Source organism: Natator depressus, chromosome 14 (assembly GCF_965152275.1).
Source record: "Natator depressus isolate rNatDep1 chromosome 14, rNatDep2.hap1, whole genome shotgun sequence".
Lineage (NCBI taxonomy): Eukaryota > Metazoa > Chordata > Testudines > Cheloniidae > Natator > Natator depressus.
In genome coordinates, this window is record NC_134247.1 from 12,616,395 (window position 1) to 12,639,297 (window position 22,903).

Here is a 22,903-nt window from a genome sequence, read left to right on the forward strand (position 1 = left end):
CCCGGGGCTGCTCCGCTGCTTTCTTTTGTTGCGATTCCTCCTGCGGTAATTTTCAGGCTTCCCTTAGTTCCTGTGAGAGCTCGCGCTAGGAGTTTTATTCGTGCAACTTTAATCTGCATAGCAGCTCTGGAACCGACTGTGCAACCAGAGTAGGTTGCAGCAAATGCGGAGTAAAGGTTGCATACAGTTGATATATAATTACCAGAAGGTACTCATGCTGGGACAGTGAATGAGCATAGTGGAGGGGAGTGTTCCGCAGTGTTATGAGAGAGACTTTTTAATATCTCGCTGAATTACATTGCAATATCTGTCATCACCAGGAGAGAAACTGGTAATGTGCGGGAGGACAGCACAACCCTGCTCAGACAGGTTACCTTTTGTTGTGATCCCTTCTTCCTTCAGAAGATTGTAGTAGGTTTCAGGTCTCTGCAGGCGGTCTTATTGTCTCTGCAGGATCTCCTGACAACCAGAAACAATAGCAATGGGTTGTTTTTGTTTTTACCTGAACAATTCAGGCCTGCCCTGATTCCCATTCACTGGTGGGGGAGCTGGGTTGGGAATAATACTTTTTTATTATAGTATTATCCCTTTCACAATTAAAGCTTTTGCAATGAGGGTTTAATGAGACACTAGATTTTTTTCAAATGTTGCAGTCACTTTACCTATGTTATTAATGACAATTTGGGATTTTTAAAATGCTTTTACTTTTAAAAAATCCAGTGTGATAGTTTGCATGGGTCGGCAACTTTTCAGAAGTGGTGTGCCAAGTCTTCATTTATTCACTCTAATTTAAGGTTTTGCTTGCCAGTAATACATTTTAGCGTTTTTAGAAGGTCTCTTTCTATAAATCTATAATATTTACTTTACATACAACAATAGTTTAGTTATATAAGGTTTTAAAGATGTTTAAGAAGCTTCATTTAAAATTAAATTAAAATGCAGAGCCCCCCCGGAGGAGTGGCCAGGACCCGGGAAGTGTGAGTGCCACTGAAAATCCGCTCACATGCTGCCTTTGGCACGCTTACCATAGGTTGCCTACCCCTGGTTTATGGTTTGGTTTACTTTTGGCATTTTTCTCCCTTTGAGCAATATGACTATGAAGCTAGTTTCACTTTCAGATTTGTAGTAGTTGGATTTCCAGGTACTGCATGAAAATTCTTGGTTTTAAAGAGCTACTGGTTATAGTAGACTTTTTTAAAAAAATTGACGAACCAGTTCTGTTCATCATCTTTTATAAAACCTTATTCTTAAAAAATGTACATGTTGGGCCATATTTAAATTGGTAGTGTCCCTTTAAAAGTTTCTATTCTTTTTATAGGGAAGTTGTCATTTAAAGCTTGAGAGGCAGCCTAGTGATTTGATGTTTTTAGTGTCAGGGAGTCACACGGGTCTCAAAGCTTCAAAATGAGGTAAATAACAGTTATATTTTAGATTTTTTTTTATTGTATTAAGTAACCAATCTAGAAGAAAATTAAATCTGTATGCTAAACTTGCCTTACAAACCGGGGGGGGGGGGGGGGGGGTCAATTGGTCTATAAAATAGCAGCTTTGTAATTCAGTGGTATATAGTCTATTTTAACTAGCTTTTTTGAGCAAGTTATAATACAGACTACTGGAAAACATAGGAAGGATAAGTTTCCTAGCTGGGGAGTTATTTAACATACAAAGGAACAAATATTTTAGGCTTTGGTCCTGAAGACACTTAAGTATGTGAGTAACTTTACACAGTGGGACAGGATTGGGGCATGGAGGCAAGATTTCCTTAGTTTCTGCTTTATAAAAATTAATGGCTGGATGGGGGAACATAGGTTAAAGTGTTTACGGGTTCGTGCTCCTGGTCTTTCATTTTTTTTTCTCTTAATCCGTAAAATTCGGCCTGATTTTGCAAGGTGCTAAGCACTGTCAACTGGCAGCTAAGTCAATTTCTCTCCTTGTTGCTGTGCAAAAGGCCCATAAAATGGAGGCTGCAAACAGCAAGCCAAACGGACATGGGAAACAGACTATAAAGAATGATGTCAAATAGACACACTGAAGATAGAAGTGTATTTCTATAGCTGTTCAGCGAGTCATTCTACATGTTACTTTTGTAAAACATTCAGATAGAATTTATATTTGTAAATGTCTCAAAACCCGCTGTCCAAAACTTGTAGGTAAGTTATAGGATTCCAGGGAATCAGAAATAAAGATTTTTATTTTATCTTTTGTAAAAGCTTTAGATTGCTGCTTAATTGTTTGTTTTTCCTACTGCTGTAATGTTGTGAGAAGGTATTAAATTCACAGTGCAACAGGGGATACAATTATGCTAAAGCTTTACATTTTTAATAAGTTGCTGTAGGGAAAATTGTTTTGACAAGATTTGATTTAAAAACTGTTGTAATATAACCAGTTTAATTTTTTTTGTGGTTTAGAGCAGTGGCTCTCAACCTTTCCAGAGAACTGTACCCCTTTCGGGAGTCTGATTTGTCTTGTGTACCCTCAAATTTCATTTCAGTTAAAAACTACTTGCTTACAAAATCAAACATAAAAATACAAAAATGACATCGCACCTTACTGAAAAATTGCTTATTTTCTCATTTTTACCATATAATTATAAAATAAATCAATTGGAATATAAATATTGTACTTACTATTTCAATGTATAGAGCAGTATAAACAAGTCCTTGTCTGTATGAAATTTGAGTTTATACTGACTTCGCTAATGCTTTTTATGTAATCTGTTGTAAAACTGGGAAACTGTTTAGATGAGTTGACATGCCCCCTGTACCGTACCCCTGGTTGAGAACCACTGGTTTTAGAGTTTGATCAAGCTCAGAGCTAGGACTGGGATAACTGCATATAATGTCAACGGTCTCTTGATTAGAAGGAATGTGTACATTGCAGTATTCCTCTAACATGAAGAGAAATGTTGCATAGAGATAATGTCTGATAGTTGAGAATATTTGCTTAAATAGTCTCTGCTCCCGGATACTGGGAAGCAGTGGTGACCTTATGTGCCTCAGACCTAGAGGTTATGCTGATCCTTCAATGCAAGAGTGTTGATCCATGCCACATTCACCTCCTCTATATGCAATGTACTTTGGGTTAGGTTTGAACATCACGTGCAGACTGAACCTGAAGTAGGATGCAGCTGCCAACCTCTATGTTGGATAGGCCTTTGTTAGCTCATAAACTGTATTCAAAGTTCTGCGCAGGTTCCTTGTTTTCTTCTGTAAGTAGTTCTTGAACAGTCTGGATGGTCTTGAACCTGGATTCTCTAGACCTTCCCCCACACCTCCACTTTCAGCTTGTCTCATCATGATAGTTAAGTGCGGCCACGATGTTCTTGCTGTGAAGCTACCCAGGCTCAGAGTAGGACATTCTCAGCTGAAGACTTCAAGCTTTTGGAATTTGCTGCCCATGATGGCCTGCCACTGCTTGAGTTCAATCTCCAAAATGACACAATTTAGGAAGTTTTTTTTATGAAGTATTGGATGTGGTAATTTGTTTATTTTGCTTAGTTCTGGCTTGTGTAAGGTACCTTCATCAATAGCATTGTAGATCATCGCAGTTTAAAAAAAAAAAAAAGGCACATTACTGTGTACAGAGAACACATGCAGTCATATGCTTAGTTTCTACATGCAGTTATTAATTATGCAGATCAGATAATTGCATATTGTAGGGACTATAATTTCCATTTATCTGATTGGCACATACCAATTTAGACACATTTGCGTGCTCAGCTTTAGGGAGGGGAAAAGGTGTTAACTTTTTGTGTGATAGCACTCAATGATTAGAATGGTTACATGTTTTCAGATATTTGATACAGATAGGCTGTATGTCACTAGGCATTCACTCGTCGGAGGGTTGTGTCGTAGAAGGCACAGATTAAACTGTTCTTTAAAAAGCCACATAAGTATTTATTTATTTCACCAGCAGCTGCATTCAGTACCATTTCCACATAAATTTGAAGTGCTCTGTATGTCCCAAGTATGCCAAAAGCCTTTTTTCCTGCTGAGGAGTCCATAATCCCTTTAAGGAAGCAAGCCACAGCCTATGTGCCCAAAGTTCCAGGTCCGGTACCTTCTTTCTAGCAGCTGTGACTTCCCTGTGCTAGCATATCTGTCTCTGGTGCTGTGTCCCCCAACACTACTTTAGTAAGATGCCTTTCTGCAGTGCTACCACTCTTCCCAGTGACTGACGTTAAAAAAAACTCTATATGGTCCCAGATTCTTCTCACTCCCAGCATGCTTTGCAAAAGGATACCAATAGGCAGGGCTCCCCTGCATTAAGCTATCAGTAGGTGAAGCTAGCTGGCCTTTATCCTATCCTAATTTTGACATTGATGCAAACTTTCTACAGCCTGCTTCCTGTTAAATCCCACATCAAAAAGTGCTTGGGTTTTTCCTTCCTTTTTGTATGTGTAGTTCACCCCATGTATATCTAGATACTAATGGTCAATTACTTAATATGATACAATTCTATTTGAGAAAATTAAAACCGCTGTTAGTTTCAGGCAGACTTTTAAAAAGAGTAAGTTATCCAAATGTCAGTGCTTTCAACCTGTCCTTTCCACTTATTGATTATTACTAAGGTACTTGATTGCAAATCTGAACGTTATACTCGGTCCCCTTCTGCTTATAGTTATTCCACCTAGGCTTGTGATGTCAGGTCTTGTAATCTAAGCAAACCCAAGTCCTGTGGGAAGCAATATCAGTGGTTCTAGAACTAGTACTCTTCTCTCATGCTGCAGCAGATTCTGTCTTTCAACAAGGTATTAAAAGGAGGCTTCTGTGGCGCACACTGCAAGAGTAGAGGTGCTAGACATGATCTGGCAAAATTCCAGTTTCAGTAAATTGCATACTGTCTCCCTAAATTTCTCCTGAATATATATGCTTTCCCCTATTTCTGTACTTACTAGAGTGTGATCTAAGGATCAATAACTAAATATTAAGGCTATACAGCATTAAATGTCTGTTGTATATAGCTCTTCAAAAGCCTGCAAATTCTGAGAGCTTTTGAGATTGCTGGGAGTCAGCATACAAAATGACGATTTAAGGAAAGGAAAATATTCTTGGACACTAAGACACCTTGTAGGTTTGGGAAGGAATCCCCACGGCTGTATCCAGTCAAATTTACTGTTAGTAGTGGTAACTGGCTTGAAGACGCAACAGAAGAAATATACTTGTGCTAGTTCATAGAATGGGGAAAAACAATAGAATTGATTAGGATTATGCTCCTGCATCTTAGCAGGTTCCCCCCAGACAGCATGAAATAGACTAGCGGTCATCATGAATGCCATGAGGGAATCAAAGTCACAGAAGTGGAATCATGATGCAAGTTCACTTCCTTATTTAGCTGCAGGCATCTTGGAGTGGTTCAAGTAAAAGGATCAAAACCTAAAAAGAAAGGGAGAGATTAGGAAAGAGAAGGGTGCCACACTTGATCCTGGGTCTGGTTTCTTCTCCCCCAACAGAAAGATGTGGGTAAGTTCCTTCTAACAAAAAATAAATGATGCCAACATAAACAAACCTTTATTTAATTAATCTTATTCCAGGCCAAATTTAATCTCTTGTTTGAATCACTGAAATAGGGATATTATTGTTTTTATTATCTATAGCCTTTTGTGTCTTCAGATTTCAGACCACATAGTCCAGAAATATCGCCCTGCCTGTACAGCAGGAGTAAGTTATAGATTCCCGTGGCATGACTTAACTCCTTTGTTGCCACATTTCTCATTATTTATAGGCTGCATCTGTTATGTAGTTCAGCAGCTCTGCATAGATCAGATGTTTGTTTTTCATTATACATATCTGTCCATGGTATACTTTTAAAATGCACCTCCCCACTCTGATGATACCCTGAAAATGTTTCCCTGAAAATCTGGGTCTTGCTGCATGGTGACTACATTGATGTATTGCAGTTATTTGGCCAAGTGAGAATGGGCTTATGAAATATTATGGGGCTATGCATGATATAAATATTTTTGTCTGTAAGACTCTTCATTAGATTTGCTATTTTGAAAGTGTATATATTTTTCCTTTTGGAAAAACTGTAGTTTTGTCAGTTTATAAACTGTGCGCTGCACAAATCCTAGAATCATAGGGTTAGAAGGACTGTAAGGGTCATCTAGCAGTCTAACCCCCTGCTCAGATGCAGGATTTGTTGCGTCTAAGTCATCCAAGACAGATGGCTATCTAGCCTCCATTTGAAAACCTCCAGTGAAGAAGCTTCCACAACCTCCCGAGGCAGTCAGTGCCATTGTCCTTCTGTTCTTACAGTTAGGACGTTTTTCCTGAGACTTAATCTAAATCCCTGAGCATACACATACAATGCAAATATTAATCAACTCCAAGAGTGTTAGAAGCAAATTCTCCCCTAAGCACAGATGCCATTCACCTTCTGGCAAAAGTCTGAATAAAAATACTTTATAGAAGCCACAGTCTTCTTTTTAAACTTACACAGACAGCCCCTTCCCCTCCAAAACAAAACTTCCACATTTCAATGGGTTAAGATAATGGAACAGCTTGACCAAGCACAAGATTTATGGAGGAGGAATGTTATGCCACCTTGAGCAAGTATGTATTGGTCGGTACATTTGATGTGTATGGTCATTTTGAAGATGGCTAGATTGATAGCTCCATGTGTTCTTGAAACATATTAATTTAAAACATTTTTGCTAAGTGTGTTTTCTTTCATCTGTGAATGATTTGACAAAGAGGGGTTGGCCCCTAGACTGAATGCCATGGTCAATACAGTGTTAAACATCAACTGTAAGAAGTTACAAATCTAATGAAATGTTGAGGATGAAGACTTGCTTTCCTCTTGGTTAGTGTGCTGATCTGTAACTGACCAGAATTGTTACTAGAACACTGTATCCATGGCAACCTGTTGTTCAGTTGCTAACTTAATTTTAACACACAGGAGGTAATAACTGAGCTTGCATCTCTTAGGCTTATAATCGCAATAAATAATGGCCTGCAGGTGAGGCTTTTCCTAACAGTGAGGACCTGGTCTGGTCTTGGTCTTTTGAAGTCAATGCAAGTTTTTTCCTTTGATTTCAGTTTGGGTCAAACTGGGGTCTAGTTCAAGAAGGCTCCACTCCTCAGCCAGTTGCTGACTGGAAGGAAATTCCCTTGGTTCACCTGGTTGTCATTTTTTAAAATATAATTTTGAATTACTAGCGGAGGAATCTCTGTGTAGTTTACAGTGCATTGACATTTTTGACGTTTGAGAGCTGTTAGTGAGGTAAATGTGTATTCACCCCATTGCGTATTGGTGGTTTTGTTTTAAGGGGGTGGGGAGGCTAGGACTGGGTGGGTGTGGAAACTATATTCCTCTCTGAATATTAGAAAAGTTCTCTCCATACCAGGATTTAGGCATATTGCCAGGCAAGAGTAGAGGATCTTCATTTAAAAAAACAAAGAGAGAGAGTGGAAAGATTGAAAACAAATGTCCTAAAACACGCAGAGTAGGGACGATCCAACCAGATTAGATGATTGGACCAGCAGGTGGCAAATGCAAAATAAGTATGTTCTCAATGGAACAGTCGCCTAGCATGCTGATCAGGAAAAAAGATTTGGAGGATTATTTTGGAGAAGTCTTAAAACTAGCAGTACAGGGAGCAGGTCCAGTGTAAAAAAGGAAAGTGAAATCCAGTCTTTTAATATTACTTCCAGTCTCTTAGTGTAAATGCTAACTTTCAGGCAGGGTTGGCTTATCAAAAATATCAGGGACAAAAACCTAGCTTCGAGTTTTTCAGCTATCTCGTAACACTCCCTTCCCCAACCCACACTTAAATAATTGAATTTCTTTCTTTACCCTATTTTGTTGATCTGTCTCCTTACCACTTCCTATTAATTTCTATCCAGTGGGTGGAGAGCAGTCAATTTGGTGAGGACTAGATTCTGTTCCTGGTTTGGCCACACACTTCCAGTCCAACTTTAGACAACTGGAGTAATCTCCTTGTGCTTCAGTTTCCCCTTTATAAAATGCAGATATCTACCTCCCTGGGTGGTGGTAAACATAATTAATGTTTGTAAATGCTTTGAGATCGTTTAGTGAAATAGCTTATGTGAATCCTACATCTTATTTCTACCTATTTTGTGTAACATGTCAGTTTTGTGGTCTGCAAGGGATGTCCTCTTGTTATGACATTTTTAACATGCATATTTACCATAAAATATTGTCTTCATGCATGGAATCACAGATGTCTGTGGTTTCTGTGAATGTGATTCTGTCTCTGGCAGGTGCAAGGGAAGGATCACAAGACAAATGGTTAGTCTTTGGAATTCTCCCACTTTGGTGATTGATTGCAAGTATGTAGGAGGGAAATGCAGGCAGAGTAGTGGATGCACAGAAGTATCTGATCACGCTCAGCAGTTAACACAAAGAGAAAGGGAAAGCAGTACAGAACAATAACTAAACAGACACTGGGCCTGAATCTTCTCTCACCATCGTAGACTGGGACTAATGCAGCTCGTTGGAGTTGTGTCAATTTAAAAATGGTGGTAATTGAGAGGAGAATGAGGCCCACTGTCTTCTGTTGTGTGAACTTTAAGGGGAATGGATATGAATAGGGCCTTGGTGTCTTTGGCCAGAATTCCATGTTTGGATTATTGTGCACTGTGCCGAACCAGTAATTTCTTGCTCTCCATTCTGGCAGTGGTTACATTTCAGTGGTTCTCTGTGAAGCATTTGGGGATCCTTTGAGGTGAAAGATGGCATGTAAAATACATATTCTAGATGCTCTGCAAAATAGGACATCAATACGTTTATTGTTTTATACATTTCGAATGTCTTCATTGCAAATTTGTGAAACCTCTTCCATTCTAGCAGTGAACTTCACTTGTGTATGTTTCCTCATAACATGGTTAACGGAAAGAGCTACCATTAGGCAGGATTTTCTTCTTGTATGTAACAGTAACAAATTAGCCACCTTTCTATTGAAGCTATTTATATGGCCCCCATTACCATAGTATCTGAGCATCTTACAATCTTAAGTACCACATTTTACACAGAAGGAACTGAGCCACAGAGCGGCGAAGTGATTTGTCGAAGGTGACACAAAAAGTCTATGGTGGAGCTGGGATTTGGACACAGGTTTCTCAAATCCTAGACTAGTGCCCTACCCAATAGACTATCCTTTCTCTTTGATCAAACAAACCTTTCTAAGTCTATGACTAGCTCAACACAAGCATATTAAAGTTTTTAGTGAACTTGGCTGCAGCCATTTAGGATGCACGCATTTGCTTATGTGCTCTGACAGGCTATCAATACTCTAGATACCAGGATTACTGAACTCTGAAGAGATGTCAACAAAAGAAGAGATTTGACTTGTCACATTACTCTTCAGCCTGTTATGAGACAGGATTTTTTTTCTTGTATATAACTATCAAATACTGGCTAATTCTGCCTCTAGAAGTTCTCAATCCTGAACAATTTTATTAGCAGGTACATGGCTGATATCTCTTTGTATAAAGAGAAGATACTTTAATTCACCCTGCAATTTACTGCATCTCCAAAATCTTTACATTAAGAGTATTCTAATTTTTCTTGTGTTTTTGTGTTTTGCTTTTTAGACTGAGCATTCTTCACGGTCAGAAAGGAAGAGACGTGACTCATTCGGGATGTTTGACGGTTATGATAGTTGTAGTGAGGACACTAGTAGCAGCTCAAGCTCTGATGAGAGTGAAGAAGAAGTTGCTCCCTTACCATCCAGTCTCCCCATTATCAAGAATAATGGACAGGTCTATACTTATCCAGATGGTAAATCTGGCATGGGTGAGTACAAAGATTTTCTGGAATTGAGTTTGTGGGTTTTCAGCTGGATCCCATTGCTCTCATATAACATATTCTGTGTTTTATTTCAAGCTGAGGTGTCATTTGTGTGGGTCTGAGAATACATGTTGACTCTTTCTGAGAACAAAGCAGATCAGTTGAAGACTTTTACTCCTAACAACCAGAAACAAGCAATAATTTCTGTATGCCTATTAAGAAAGACACTATGCAAATATTTGTGATGTATATATTTGTATTTTTACATCAAGTAAATTTGTATTCAAATACGTTTTAGTTCTTAGGCTTCTGTTAAAGTGCTAAGACAGTCTTCCCTCTCAAAAGTTTGGGTTTAACCCTCTTTTAACATCAACATTTTTAGGAGGTGAATCCAGAGTTGCATTATACTGTATATCGTTGTAGGGCATTCATTAATGCTTTTATTATATTGGTTTTCTTTATGTGCTTGTAAAAAATCTTTACTACTATTAAGTCCACTCTTTCAACATACGGTGTTCAACCCCCCACATGTTTGGAATCACATTATTGTGAGAAAGAGGGAACATTGCTTTCATCATCACCGAAAAACAATAGGACAGATATACTGCTCAGCAGTGGAATTATTTTGTGGTAAAACCCACTTGGGGCATCACAGTGGCACAAGTCACCTGTAACCTCTGTTTCTCTGGGTGTCTTAGAGCTGACTGGGTAGTGCAACACACAAAGTGTGTAATGCCAGCAGGATGCAGGTGTTGACTGGCCACGATACGTGAGAGAGGCTTATGTGTAATTCAAAGGAAAATAGAGACACGAGTCTTATTTTTGGGTTGGGAGTAGTAAACATCAGATGAAGTCTACATTCACAGATGCACACCTGAAGTCTCTTTAACTCTAGAACTGGGTAGCATGCAGAGTGAAGATCAGCTTTGGATGAGTCATTAATTTCTGTTGGTGAAAACTGGGGGGAACCATTTCAGCCTCCACTCAACAAAGACCTTGGCATTTCAGTAGTTCCACTGAAGTCAGTGGGACTTGTCATTTTGTGAAGTTAAGCACCTGTAAGTCTTTGTAAGATCAAGGACTAAGAAATGGCTTGGTGTCTAAACAGTCAAAATGAAGCTAAGTGGGGCTGCAGCCAATAAGACCTTCATGGTGGAATCCTTATGTTTGGGTTTTACTTCTCTTTTAATCTGAAATTTTTATCACGCTTTATAGTTGAACCTTTTCTCTTCTCTGATTAGCTACCTGTGAGATGTGTGGGATGGTCGGTGTCCGAGATGCTTTTTACTCTAAGACAAAGCGTTTCTGTAGTGTTTCATGCTCCAGAAGTTACTCTTCAAACTCCAAGAAGGCCAGCATTCTGGCCAGACTTCAGGTAACGGTACAGAAACCATCTTGTTTACATATTTATCCTTGCATGTTTTACAAATAAGCATTTATCTGTCTGGTCTAGTTGATCTGAGCTCATGCATGTGTTGTTTTTTTTGTTTTTTTTTTTAAATTAGGTTGTTTTTTAGTAAACTCATAGTAATGTAGCTGTGTTTGAGTCAAAATTTATCAGATTATTCATCTGCTGTTGAGTGCAAATTTCCTGTTGAGTAAATTCTAAACCTAAAACCTGGTCTTTTTAGCCCTTACAGGAAAATAAGTTTAAAAAGTTACGTTAGCAACATGACTAAAGTTAAATTAAGCTAGGTATCTTAAATGCTCAGAGCTGATTTCAGAAATGTGTTCACCTAACAAAAATAGAGATCAACACTTCTGTAAGGATCGAGGAGCAAATCTTGTGCTCAACACCTAACCTGAGTGGATTGTGCAGATATGTTAAATGGGATTGTGGAAAAAGAGTTTCTGCCCCTCCACCAACTGAGTAGCCAAAATAGTTTCTGTGGCCCACAGGCAAGGGCAGGTAGACAAAGGGAAGATCTGTGCAGAGGCTGATGCTCTGGTCCACTTTTGCCTTGCCTGGTGCTGTTGAAGGAACTCTTATGGTGCACTTCCTGTAGGTATTTAGTTTTCTTGTGCAGAGGAATTAAATAAACTCTGCTGCCATGGGCCTACTGCACTTGAAGTAGAAAGAGCTGGATAATTCTTTAAATGTAAGTGTGTGGCATCTGAATAATCCATAGATTTAGCCTCAAAGTACTTGTTGGCTTCACAGATCATAGTGGCTAAACCATTGCTGTCACTTTATTCACAGACAGAGTTTTTAAAAGACCCTATGTAGAGATTGACATATTGAGCTGTATTAATTTTGGCATGTTGTAAACTGTTTTAATTCTCATTCTTTTTTCCTCTTTGTTAAATTAGCTTATTTAAAAGGTTAGTTAGCGTAGATGTGTTATAAAAATAACACTAATAGAGACTGAAACCTCATCTGGCAGGAGATCAACGTTATGTTCTACCATTGTCTCTCACATGGAACTCCAGCATCTGTGGGAATATTGCCTAATGACTGGCCCTCAGAATTACATTTAAGATTCTGCCTTTGTCATCTTTTTGATAGTTACAGATGTCTAGGCCCTTTGCCCATTATCTGTAGAACAGCAGCTGATGCTGTGTTCTGTGCAGGTTTCCATACCTAGGCAAAAATAATGTTTCTGACATTACCTTGAGTCTGCTTTTATGGGTTTAAACTATACTAATGCTAAGTGTAGCTCATGTGGTACTTGAATGGACAACTTCCAGATTCTGTTTTATTTGTTAAAATTTTTGCCTACCAGGATAGCCTCATGAGAGATGCATTTGGTTTACAAAATTAATTGTGTAATGTTTTTGAACCTTTTAAAAGTGATTTTGTGTAGTAGTGTGAGAGGAACATTTTTGAAAATGTCCAGTTGGGAGTTTTGAAAGGCTTTATTTACTTAACTCTTATTGTCCTAGGGTAAACCTCCAACTAAAAAGGCTAAAGTTCTCCAGAAACAACCTTTAGTGGCTAAACTAGCAGCATATGCTCAGTACCAGGCTACATTGCAGAACCAAGTGAAGACTAAAACAGGTAACTGTGTATAATAGAAATGAAACTAATTCTTGGAAACGTAAGATATGCCATTCACCCCTTGTACAGCTTCCTAAACAAAATAACTTTCTTTTAGCAGCTGTCCCTGTGGAAGGTTTCAGTTGGGGTAACTACATTACTAGCAATAATTTAACAGCAGCTCCTGTTACCTGTTTTAAACATGTAAGTATCCTCCACTATTATTTTTTCTGAGACATTTTAAATTTATTTTAATCAAGAAAGAGCAACCAAATCAGTTACTTAGTATTTTATCATTTAATTAATTTAGCACTACATTAATATTTAAACACTTTTTTTACATAAAAATTATAGAAGGAAATATGCATGCCGCCGCCTTCGACTTGAAACTATTCTATCATCAACCACTCCTGATATATGAATCAGTTTCAAAGTTACAAAATAGAAGGCTGGTATCTTAAGCCCTTGGGACCTTATTTATCCCACATTCAAAGCACAATCATAGATTTGTCAAAATTTATAGAATTTAAACCAAACCAGTTGGAGACACAGTAATAGATAAAGATGGAAACTACCTGTTAGACCAAGTCATACCTCTTGCAGCATGTATAAAATTGGTCTTTCGGCTCTAGGTTTGTTTTTCTCTTAATCGGATTCTTACTTGTCAGCTGTGTTACTTGGGGCGGGGGGAGGGAGAATTTTTGTAGTTATGAAGATAAAGCTATTCTTCACTTCCTTTTTCTTTGTACGTAGCATTATGGAAGTACAAAAATTGCTTAATTATGCATTAAACAACTTGCATATAAGCTTTTGTCAGCAGTATGTGGGTATTTTGGCTATAACAGACAATATTAAATTCATATTTTAGATAGCACATCTGTATGTTTCAGAAACATTTTAGAAGATATTCTTTAAGAGCTCTATGTGCAAGTTAAATCCATATTTTAAAAATTCTTTGTTGCTTCATATCTGCAAAATAAATTCATTAGGACTGGTCACAAATTTTCAGTCAAAATGAGGTTTTTAATGGAAATTGGGTTTTTGAGAGAGTGAAAATTTTCATGGAAAGCATCCGCTTTCCTAGATAGTTTCTGGTTTATTTTACTTGTATATTGGAAAACAGAAACATTTTAGCTGAAAGCTAAAACTTTTTTAATTTCTTTCATGAAAAGTCAAAATTTTCTGTCAAAATTTTCAATGAAAATGGCTTTGTTTTGGTGGGCTCGGGGCTAAGGGTAGAAAAGGCGAGGTTATTGTTAGTTTTCTCCTATGGAAAATTTCAACTAAACATTTTTCCACCCACATCTAAAATTCATGCTGGAAGTTGCAAGGTGCAGCTCCTAAGTCAGTGGGAACTGAGGGCACTCACACCTTGCTGAATTGATCCCTTCACGTGTAAGGGCCTTATTGTTGCACAGAACAAAGCCCTGGAGCAGTGTAGCTTTGTGATTGAGTGCCAAAATTCACATGCTTGAACAAGCATTTCTTCATTCTGGTATCACAATACTGTATGTGCTATAAAAAGTAATTTAGTTAGTGCATAGGGAAAGGTAGTGTTAAGATGAGCCTGTGCTGTTTTAACAGCAAATGCTAAATGACAGGCAATCTAATTAATTGTGCTTTCAAATATAACTGAAGAACATTTCCATTGGAAAAATCTCGTGTGTGTGTGTGTGTAAGTAAAACAGTGTAAGCTGTGCACTGTTGTTGTTGTTGACTGCTTCGTTCCATACTCTGGAACAGCTCAGGGGTAATGTAACAGATTTAGGAAAAATCTGAAATAATTGCATGGCCTGTTCACAGTATTATGCTACTTAAAATGTAATTAAATCTTTAAAAATTGGTATCATACTGCTGCATAGATGAATCAGAATAGTACATCAGTAACTTAAAATACATACTATATTCATACTTCTACTTTATGCTGAATTTTACACATTTACAGTATGTAGTGTGGTGGCAGTGCTGAAAAACAATCAGCATACTACTACATACGTACGTGTACTTGAAACCTATTTCTTCCTCCTGCCCTGTAGTGTTTTTTGTACACTGCTCCTTAAGTCTAACAGCATTCCTGAAAGGTCTCTTGTAGGTTCTCACTTCCTTAGTGGAGTTCTTGGGCATTGTTCAGCATACTATAAGTCTGATTTGGTATTCAGTTTTGCTCTACACCGTTCTTCAAAGAACATAGTATAAACTATTCATCAAAGAATCTGTAGGCATATCGGTTCTCTTCCCTTTTTGGAGTATTGTCCTTTTGTGATTTGTGGGGGTTTTTTGTTTGCTTGGTTTTGGTTTTTGTTTGGTCTTTAAAATTATTTTTCTTTCCATAAACACAAAATAATCATATGTCTTTCATAGGGCTAGTCTTCACTATGAGGAGATCAACGCTGCTGCAGTTATTTTTACCAAGTCTAATATATACTCCCTGATATCAGGAAGTCTCTTAATCAGTAATAAGAATTTGTAACAAAAAACATAAAACTTTTTTGTTTTTGTTTATCTGAATAGTTATAGAGCACTGTTTTTCTTTGTATTTCATCTTTTTAGTAGGAATTCTGTATAAGTATGTATCTTAATACTTGACTAGGTTTGTTAACCCAAAAACTAAATTCTAAAAGCAAACGTAAGCTCTAACAAGTGCTTAGTGTTGCCCAAGATATAAGAGGCCTGATTCTTAGAGGTTTTGAAACACCTGCCACTCTCCTTAATGTGAGTTGAAATCTGAAAATCAGGCCTCTTTTATTTAGGTGACTGACATTAGGCAATCAAGTTTGAACATTTTGACCTTTAGGTTCTTGTAGCTCCTATGCCTAAAGTACATTAACACAGCTCCATAACCCTAATCTGCTGGTGTTTACTTACCACTTATGGATTTGAATGCACATTCCACATCCACAAAACCAAACTAAATACCTCTAGGGCCTAATCCCGATCCAGTTATGGTCAATAGGACTAACCACATGAGTGAAGAGTACTCAGTAGAGTAAGATTTTGCTGTATCTGTCCTTAAAGTTGCTCTTAGGTGAAAATATCTGGCTACACGGGCTCTAGCCGGTTGGGTGGGGCAGGGTTAAACAACAGATAATCAGTTATTAAAACCCAATTTTTCTTGTTGATAATTTTGTATGGAAGTGCTTCTGTCTAATGATTCAGTAGTTTTCAGCAGTTCAAGTGTGAATTTGCCTTTCTCAGTGCTCAATATTTAATGCTGTTTGCTTTAATGGAAGCTCTACCTACACATGGAGAGGAAACTGTAATCTTTAGTGTATTTTGATGATGCTCATAATACTGCTGTGCATTTCTGTATTGCTTTATAGCCAAGCTTTTCCATGTTTCACTTATCTGCCTCACAGACACGTTGCATTATGACCATTTTACAGGTGGCTAAACTTAGATGTAAAGAAATGTATTTAATGTGATACAGTGAGTTGTTGACAGAGCCATGAATAGAATTTGTGCATCTGGACTCTTTCCTATAGTCACTGAATCACAATCTCTCAAATACCTGTTTTGTGTCTAGTAGTGTGCAAAATCCAGTCCGATATTTAAATCCATCGGACCTCTACAGCAATAGTAATTTAGTGTAGTCCATCATCACTAGATAGGCTTGGTTTTTTGTTTTGTTCTTTTTTCCCCATTTTTGATTTTTGTAACTAACCTAAATTCTTGTTTTATTTTCCTTGATTTCTGAAAAAAGCTTACTTTTCTCCAGTAGTCTTAAAAGATAGGGAGAGTGTACCTCAGTGTTCCTAGTGAGCTGAGCAAGGATAACTGAGTCTCTAATCAATACTTGCTATTAGGCAACTTAATGAACAGGATCAATATTCATGTTTTTTCCACCCTGTTCCCAGTATAAAGCTCACAAGTTGATCTGGTGGTATATGTTTCAAAACCTCTTTCAGATGAATATTCTTTTAGAATGCAATATTTTCATTTTCCTGTTAAAAAGAAGTCCAATTGTTAGTTCTCTGATTTTAAAAAGGGGCATTTTCAGTTTTTACACTAGGTGGCACTGCTGTACTTCTAATCTTCCTTTCCCATCCTTTCTCTTCGTATCTACACAGAAGGTATCCGAATACTGTCCTCACATATTTCAGGAATCAGCAGCATTTCTTTGCATTTAACCTTCTGAGTCCAAGTTTCACATTAGAAGCAGGGCAATCCTGAAGGCATTCTGGGCCTGGAGAAATCAGGTGTTCCCCAAAAGGTTTCTGTACAGTTAGATAGCCAATCTGAGATGCTTATCATGTAGGGAGTCACAAGGTCAGCCTTTTTGTCTTAGGAAGCCCTGGAGGTGTGAATTTGGATGGTGTCCAACAGGACCTTCCTGATTGCAACTTACCTTGCAGGGAAGGCGACTGTCACTCACAGATAAACCTTCACGAGTGGTCCCTGGATCAGGAAGTTGTGAACCAGATCTTCCTTGATTGGGGAGGAACCTGAGGTGGATTTATTCGTCATGAGTCTGAAAGGTAAATTTGTTCTTAGCTGTAAATTTATGGTTCTGCTAGTTCATACTATGCCAATCCAGACTTCAGAGTTACCCCCCTTCCAGTAAGCAGATGAATAAGATTTAGAACTTACATAGTGCTTTAAGTTTCTTTTCAAAGCACTGTACAAACATTGATCAGTCAGATGGAGAGAGAAGACATGAAGGAAGATGGCTATCATAGCCCTGCATTACCTAATCTTCCTCCATTAAGAACATTCATTAGGTGAGAGAGAAAAAAAAGATATACAGTATATTAGATATATTGTATGCCATCATTGAATACAATAATACCTAGCTCTTATAAAGTGATCATTACCCAGGATGGCTCTCTTCTAAAGGGTGAGCCATATGGATTGGTGTAGGAGAAACTAGCAGAACCACTGTTTTCACAGACAAGGACAAATTTAACTTTCTGCTATTTACCCCTATACCAATCCACAATCTAGAAATATAAAATCTTTGTGCCAACTCGGATATCGGTTGACCTGCAGAGAGGAGAAAGAGCCCTGACAGTTTCAGTAGTTGGGTTCTCTGGATCAACTAAAAAATTTAAACTATTAGTAAAAATATAACTTATTTTTAAACAAAAGGCTGTGCACCATGTCAGATCATTTCAGGTATTAACATTCTCAGCTGTTTGGACCCTTCTGTAGCCTTGTATACAAGCTATCCATAAATGTAAGTTTTAAAAAGCTTATTTTTTCCCTTCCTTTTCTAAAAAGCCACAGGTGTAAATTTAGATCTAATTTGAGGATATGTAGTAGGACCACATTGAAAGCTAAATAGAAGAAGAGCTCTCTAAAATGTCAAAGTGAAAGAACAATATCTCAGAGCTGACTAAACAGTAGGTGGATTGGGTTATTCTCCTAGATGGAGAAATCTAACTGCAGAAAATTGCATTGTTTATACATAAATAATAAACTGTCTTCCTTCAAGTTATTTCTCTGTGTCAAATGGCCAAAGGGAGAGCCCTACAGTCTAGAATGGTGTAGGAGATATAGTAGAACATAAAGAGACCAGGCTTCAAGAAAAATAAATTTGTCATATTTGTAATGGACATGTCTTCCCTTACTGGGGAAAACAGTTCATGCATGTCTGTCCTCCAATATTCTGAGTAGTAAGGGTATCCTGTGTTCTCCATAGTGAAAAATTTGATGTTCACTGTTAATAGGTGGCCATAGCTGATCTCCAGCAGACTTCCAGACTTGCACATTCTAAGTGTTCAGAACTAGGGCAACTCTTCTTCCCCTCTCCTTCACAGCTTGGCTTCTGAGAGGCTGGGGACTGAATACTGTGGTCTTTCCAGTGAATTGTGTCCAAGTCCTTTGTGTTTGCAAGGAGACGAGTAAAAAGGCATAGAGCCTTAAATGAAAGATGTTTGCTGCCTGATGTGGTACAAAACAAGTAAATTCCGTCATTTGCCCACACAAAATCTGCTTAGATACTGTCTGCACTGATCAGGGTCTGTTCTTCTCAGTACGTCTTTTGGTGTGGATTTGGCCACTATTCTGAATTTTCAAAAATCTGAATACCTGTTTCTGGGTAGTCTCTAGTTTAACATGGACTCGCTGTCCTTTAAAGAAGAAACTTAAGACAATTCTGTTTTCATGTGATGTGATAACACTATTCTCAATAACTACATAGCTACTAGTTGCATTATGTGATAGTTGCAAGCTGTAACTTTTTACATGGAAGATTCTGATTCTGCTGCTAATAACCTTGGCTTAGTGAACTGTAAGTTCTAGTGACTGTTCAGCATCACACACTTTCACTGTTCCCACAACACCTCCTTTGACTAGTCCGTTATCGATCAAGTATCTTTTCCTCATGTCCAACCTAATAAAACTTTCCTTCATGAACTGAATGTAAAAGGGCATTTGGCTTCTATCTACAATTTTCCAAAAACCCTTAAAGTCCATTCAGACTTTCGTTGTTGTTGTTGCTAATACGTCAGTCTAAACTTTCAAAGCAGTGAGGAATCCAGCTGTGCAATTCCTATGGATAGTCAGCTGCACGACTCACATGAATTAGACTGCATCTCTCGTTGTTAACTGATGAGACGATCACTTGAAGGCCATGTGAAAGCCCATTCCTATAAAGCCATGTGAACTGCATTAACCAGTGAGAGATAAAACCCATCCTGTTAAATCTGCAGAAAAGATTCAAGGAATGTTCTGAAAAGAAATTACTGCTGTAGAGACTATTGGCCAGATTGTTATATCTGTGGCACATGTATAAATCCAAAGATTTACAACAGTGTCCCTGAGATCAGATCCTAGCTTTGGATTGAAACATATTGTGGAATGATGCTGGGTTGAAAGTATGTATAACTTACTAGTGCTTGTGTTTTGCAACTATTAAATTGAGAGTCACAGAACTGCTGAAATATTCTAGCAGTAGTAATTATATAACAAAATTCCTTATAAATTGTGAGAAGAAAACCAAACTTGATTTTTCATAGAGACTTCTAATATGTGTTTGTGTGTATCATTTGTATTGAGTTTTTGAAGGTCATTGATAAAGATTTAATAAAACCAAAATGAATATTTCACTTTCAAATGGAATAAAGAGATGTGATTTCTTCCCCCCCACACCCCCACAACTTAAATGACAGGCACCCATGGGGACGTGCTGGGGTGATATCTCAGAAGGAGTGCGAGTGGAAGTTCCGAACACAGACTGCAGCCTACCTACCAAAGTCTTCTGGATAGCTGGAGTTGTGAAATTAGCAGGTTAACTTTTTTTTTTTTCAGATCATTTGTATCAAAATGATTGCAATTATAATTGTATTGGAGAATTCACAATTCAGGGAACTGAGCAATTTCTTTTAAAAGAAAGTAGGATGTGTAGAGATAAATATGGGCTTTAAGAAGCTATCATAGTAGTATCTGGAAAGTAATTCAGTGTTCTCTCTGAGTACTATAATCTACTTGTGTTTGGGAGGGAAGGGTTGTTTTAAAAGAGAAACAGATTTAGCTGAAAGTTTAGTCATGCATATGAAGTAATAACTAACCCAAAGCCTGCTACTCCTCCAGTTGAAGTCAGTGAGAACTTTGTTGTTGTCTTTGAGAGCAATAGTGGGCTGCCACTCAGAGCTATAACACTAAGATAAATGTTGTAAGATGTTGCAACTGTCTCCTTTGATGTGCTGTGGGCCTTCAACTCCAGTTGGCTTCAGTGGGAATTGAAGGTGCTTATTACTTCACTGCACTGGATCCTAAACTAATCATTTAGCAAATGTCTGTATAAAAGCTTCTAGTATTGACAGTTTTCTTTGAAGATGCTTTTTACCACATACAGATTATGTATGAATCTTTATCCTTGCAGAGGTAATAAGGGAGAGAAAATCGCACCTGACGAGCTTCCAAACTCCTCAGTTTTTCTCTTGTTCAGGTGTTAAACTCTGCTGGTTGGGCCTGTTTTGCGTTGGCCCAGTTTTGAGGGAACAGCTTCCTCATATCATGGATGATTCAGGATCAGGAAATATGAAATCAAATAGCTCCAGATCAGTGAACTCGTAAACTCCATTACTGATCTTCTTTCTTAGTAAAAAGACAAGTGAATACAAAGTTAAAGGTTACATAGGTAAACACTCAAAAGTCAAGGACTGTGAAAATTATGATTGAACTACTTTTGCAATACAACAGTCTTTAATTATAAGGTCATATATTATATCTCAAATGTGATATACAGATTTTCCTACCATATCAGATACACATGTATAGTGCCTCATAACGTTTTTATTCTTTTGCATTGATACTAAATTACCTTAAAGTCGAGCAAGATGGCTTCTGAATCATATGGTCCACTGAATTTTTTAATAGTATTCCACCCAGCATAATGTAAGTCTAATCTTTTATAACCTCACTTAGCTATAGCTTTTAAACATGGGATTGCTCTCTTTCAGGCTACAATGCTTTGCTGAGATATGAAGGGTTTGAAAACGATTCAAGCATTGACTTCTGGTGCAACGTGTGTGGGTCTGACATCCATCCAGTTGGTTGGTGTGCAACTAGTGGGAAGCCTCTAGTCCCACCTAGAAGTATGTAAATATTAGCACTCCTGATTCAGTAGTAGACATTGTAATCTTCTACACTTTGTATTTAACTGACTTAATTGTGATTCAGATATCAAATTGATCTGGTTCTCATTTATGAATCATGTCTAAAATTGTGAATAAAACTTGTTGCCTATGGGTCAACGAGGACCTGATCCTGCCAATCTTCTCAGGAAATACCCCTTACTCGTGTGAATAAGGGTGATTAAGATCAGATCTTAAGTAATTAAATTAATCAGTTGCTAAAGCATACTCTATTTTATTTAATCTATTCTTTATTAAAATCTGAGGTCAGCTTCTGCCCCAAGATATACCACATACAGTTGTGAAACTGGAGCAGAATTCAGCCTTTAAGGTTTTGATACGTTTTAATTATTCTGATATTTTCATTCAGTATTTTAACAATCATTTTATATTGTTAAATACTGACTTTAACTTTGTATCACTAATAGATTAACTTAATTAGTAATCATTGACTTTTCCCCCACCCTTCATTTGCAACAGCAATCCAACACAAATACACAAACTGGAAAGCTTTTCTAGTGAAGCGACTTACTGGTGCCAAAACTCTTCCTCCTGACTTTTCTCAGAAGGTAAGGTAATGTGATTTTAATGATGTAATATAAACACAGCCTCATTACTGTGTGAGGAATTGAACTGTTTTGCAATGGCACTTTGACCCCTCTTGTGGAGGAAGATAGAACTGCAGCTACTCCCTTTGCCTTACCTCTTCAGTGGCTAGGTCAGCGGTGCAGCCCAATTAGCACACAGCTGTGGCCCTGCTCAGCTATGTGCTAAAGGCTGCGGGCTCCCTGCCGCCCAGTGGGGCTCTGGGTTCCCAGCCATCCAGCCCCACCCGGTGGGGTTGGGGTCCTGGTTGCCCCCCAAGCCTGCATGGTGGGAGTCAGGGTCCCCATGCAGCAGGGTCCTGGGTTGGGGTCCTTGCCCCATGCCCTGCTCTCCGCTCCTGGCCCCACTCTGTGGGGAGGTCTCTGGGCAGAGGGCGATGAGCATAGGGGTTTGTGGGAGGGGGTGAGGTGGGGGTCACTGTGGTTCTCAACCTGTGGCCCAGGTAACCCTTTGTGGGCCACATATTCAGCCCACAAGGATAAATAGGTTAAGAACCACTGGGCTAGATAGAGAACATCTGTGTCCAAGCTTATGATGTATAATTTTTAATAATCAGAGGGATAGCCGTGTTAGTCTGTGTCCACAAAGGCAACAAGGAGTCCGATGGCACCTTAAAATCTAACAGATCTATTGGGCATAAGCTTTCATGGGTAAAAAAACCACTTCTTTAGATGCATGGAGTGAAAATTACAGATGCGGGCATAAATATACTGGCACGTGAAGAGAGAGGAGTTACCTTACGTGCCAATATATTTATGCCTGCGTCTGTAATTTTCACTCCATGCATCTGAAGAAGTGGGTTTTTTACCCACGAAAGCTTATGCCCAAATAAATCTGTTTTAGTTTTTAAGGTGTCACCAGACTCCTCATAATTTTTTAAAAAAAATCTTGCACTTTGTGTATATAGGAAAAATAAACAAAAGCTGGTTTGTCTTCATCTCACATTACAAATTAACTGTTGCTCTGCAAGGTACTGTTATCAATCACTGAT

General features: G+C 38.2%; 1 protein-coding gene across 1 annotated transcript in view; it reads left to right on the forward strand.

Annotated features, from left to right (window-relative positions):
* MBTD1 (mbt domain containing 1) overlaps positions 1 to 22,903 on the forward strand; it is a 53,862-nt gene that overhangs the window by 689 nt on the left and 30,270 nt on the right. The window contains exons 2-8 of the mRNA XM_074970915.1: positions 9,558 to 9,759; positions 10,995 to 11,128; positions 12,637 to 12,751; positions 12,849 to 12,934; positions 19,840 to 19,957; positions 21,133 to 21,267; positions 21,787 to 21,875. Coding sequence (XP_074827016.1) covers positions 9,558 to 9,759; positions 10,995 to 11,128; positions 12,637 to 12,751; positions 12,849 to 12,934; positions 19,840 to 19,957; positions 21,133 to 21,267; positions 21,787 to 21,875 — 879 coding nt within the window. The remainder of the gene's footprint in view (positions 1 to 9,557; positions 9,760 to 10,994; positions 11,129 to 12,636; positions 12,752 to 12,848; positions 12,935 to 19,839; positions 19,958 to 21,132; positions 21,268 to 21,786; positions 21,876 to 22,903) is intronic.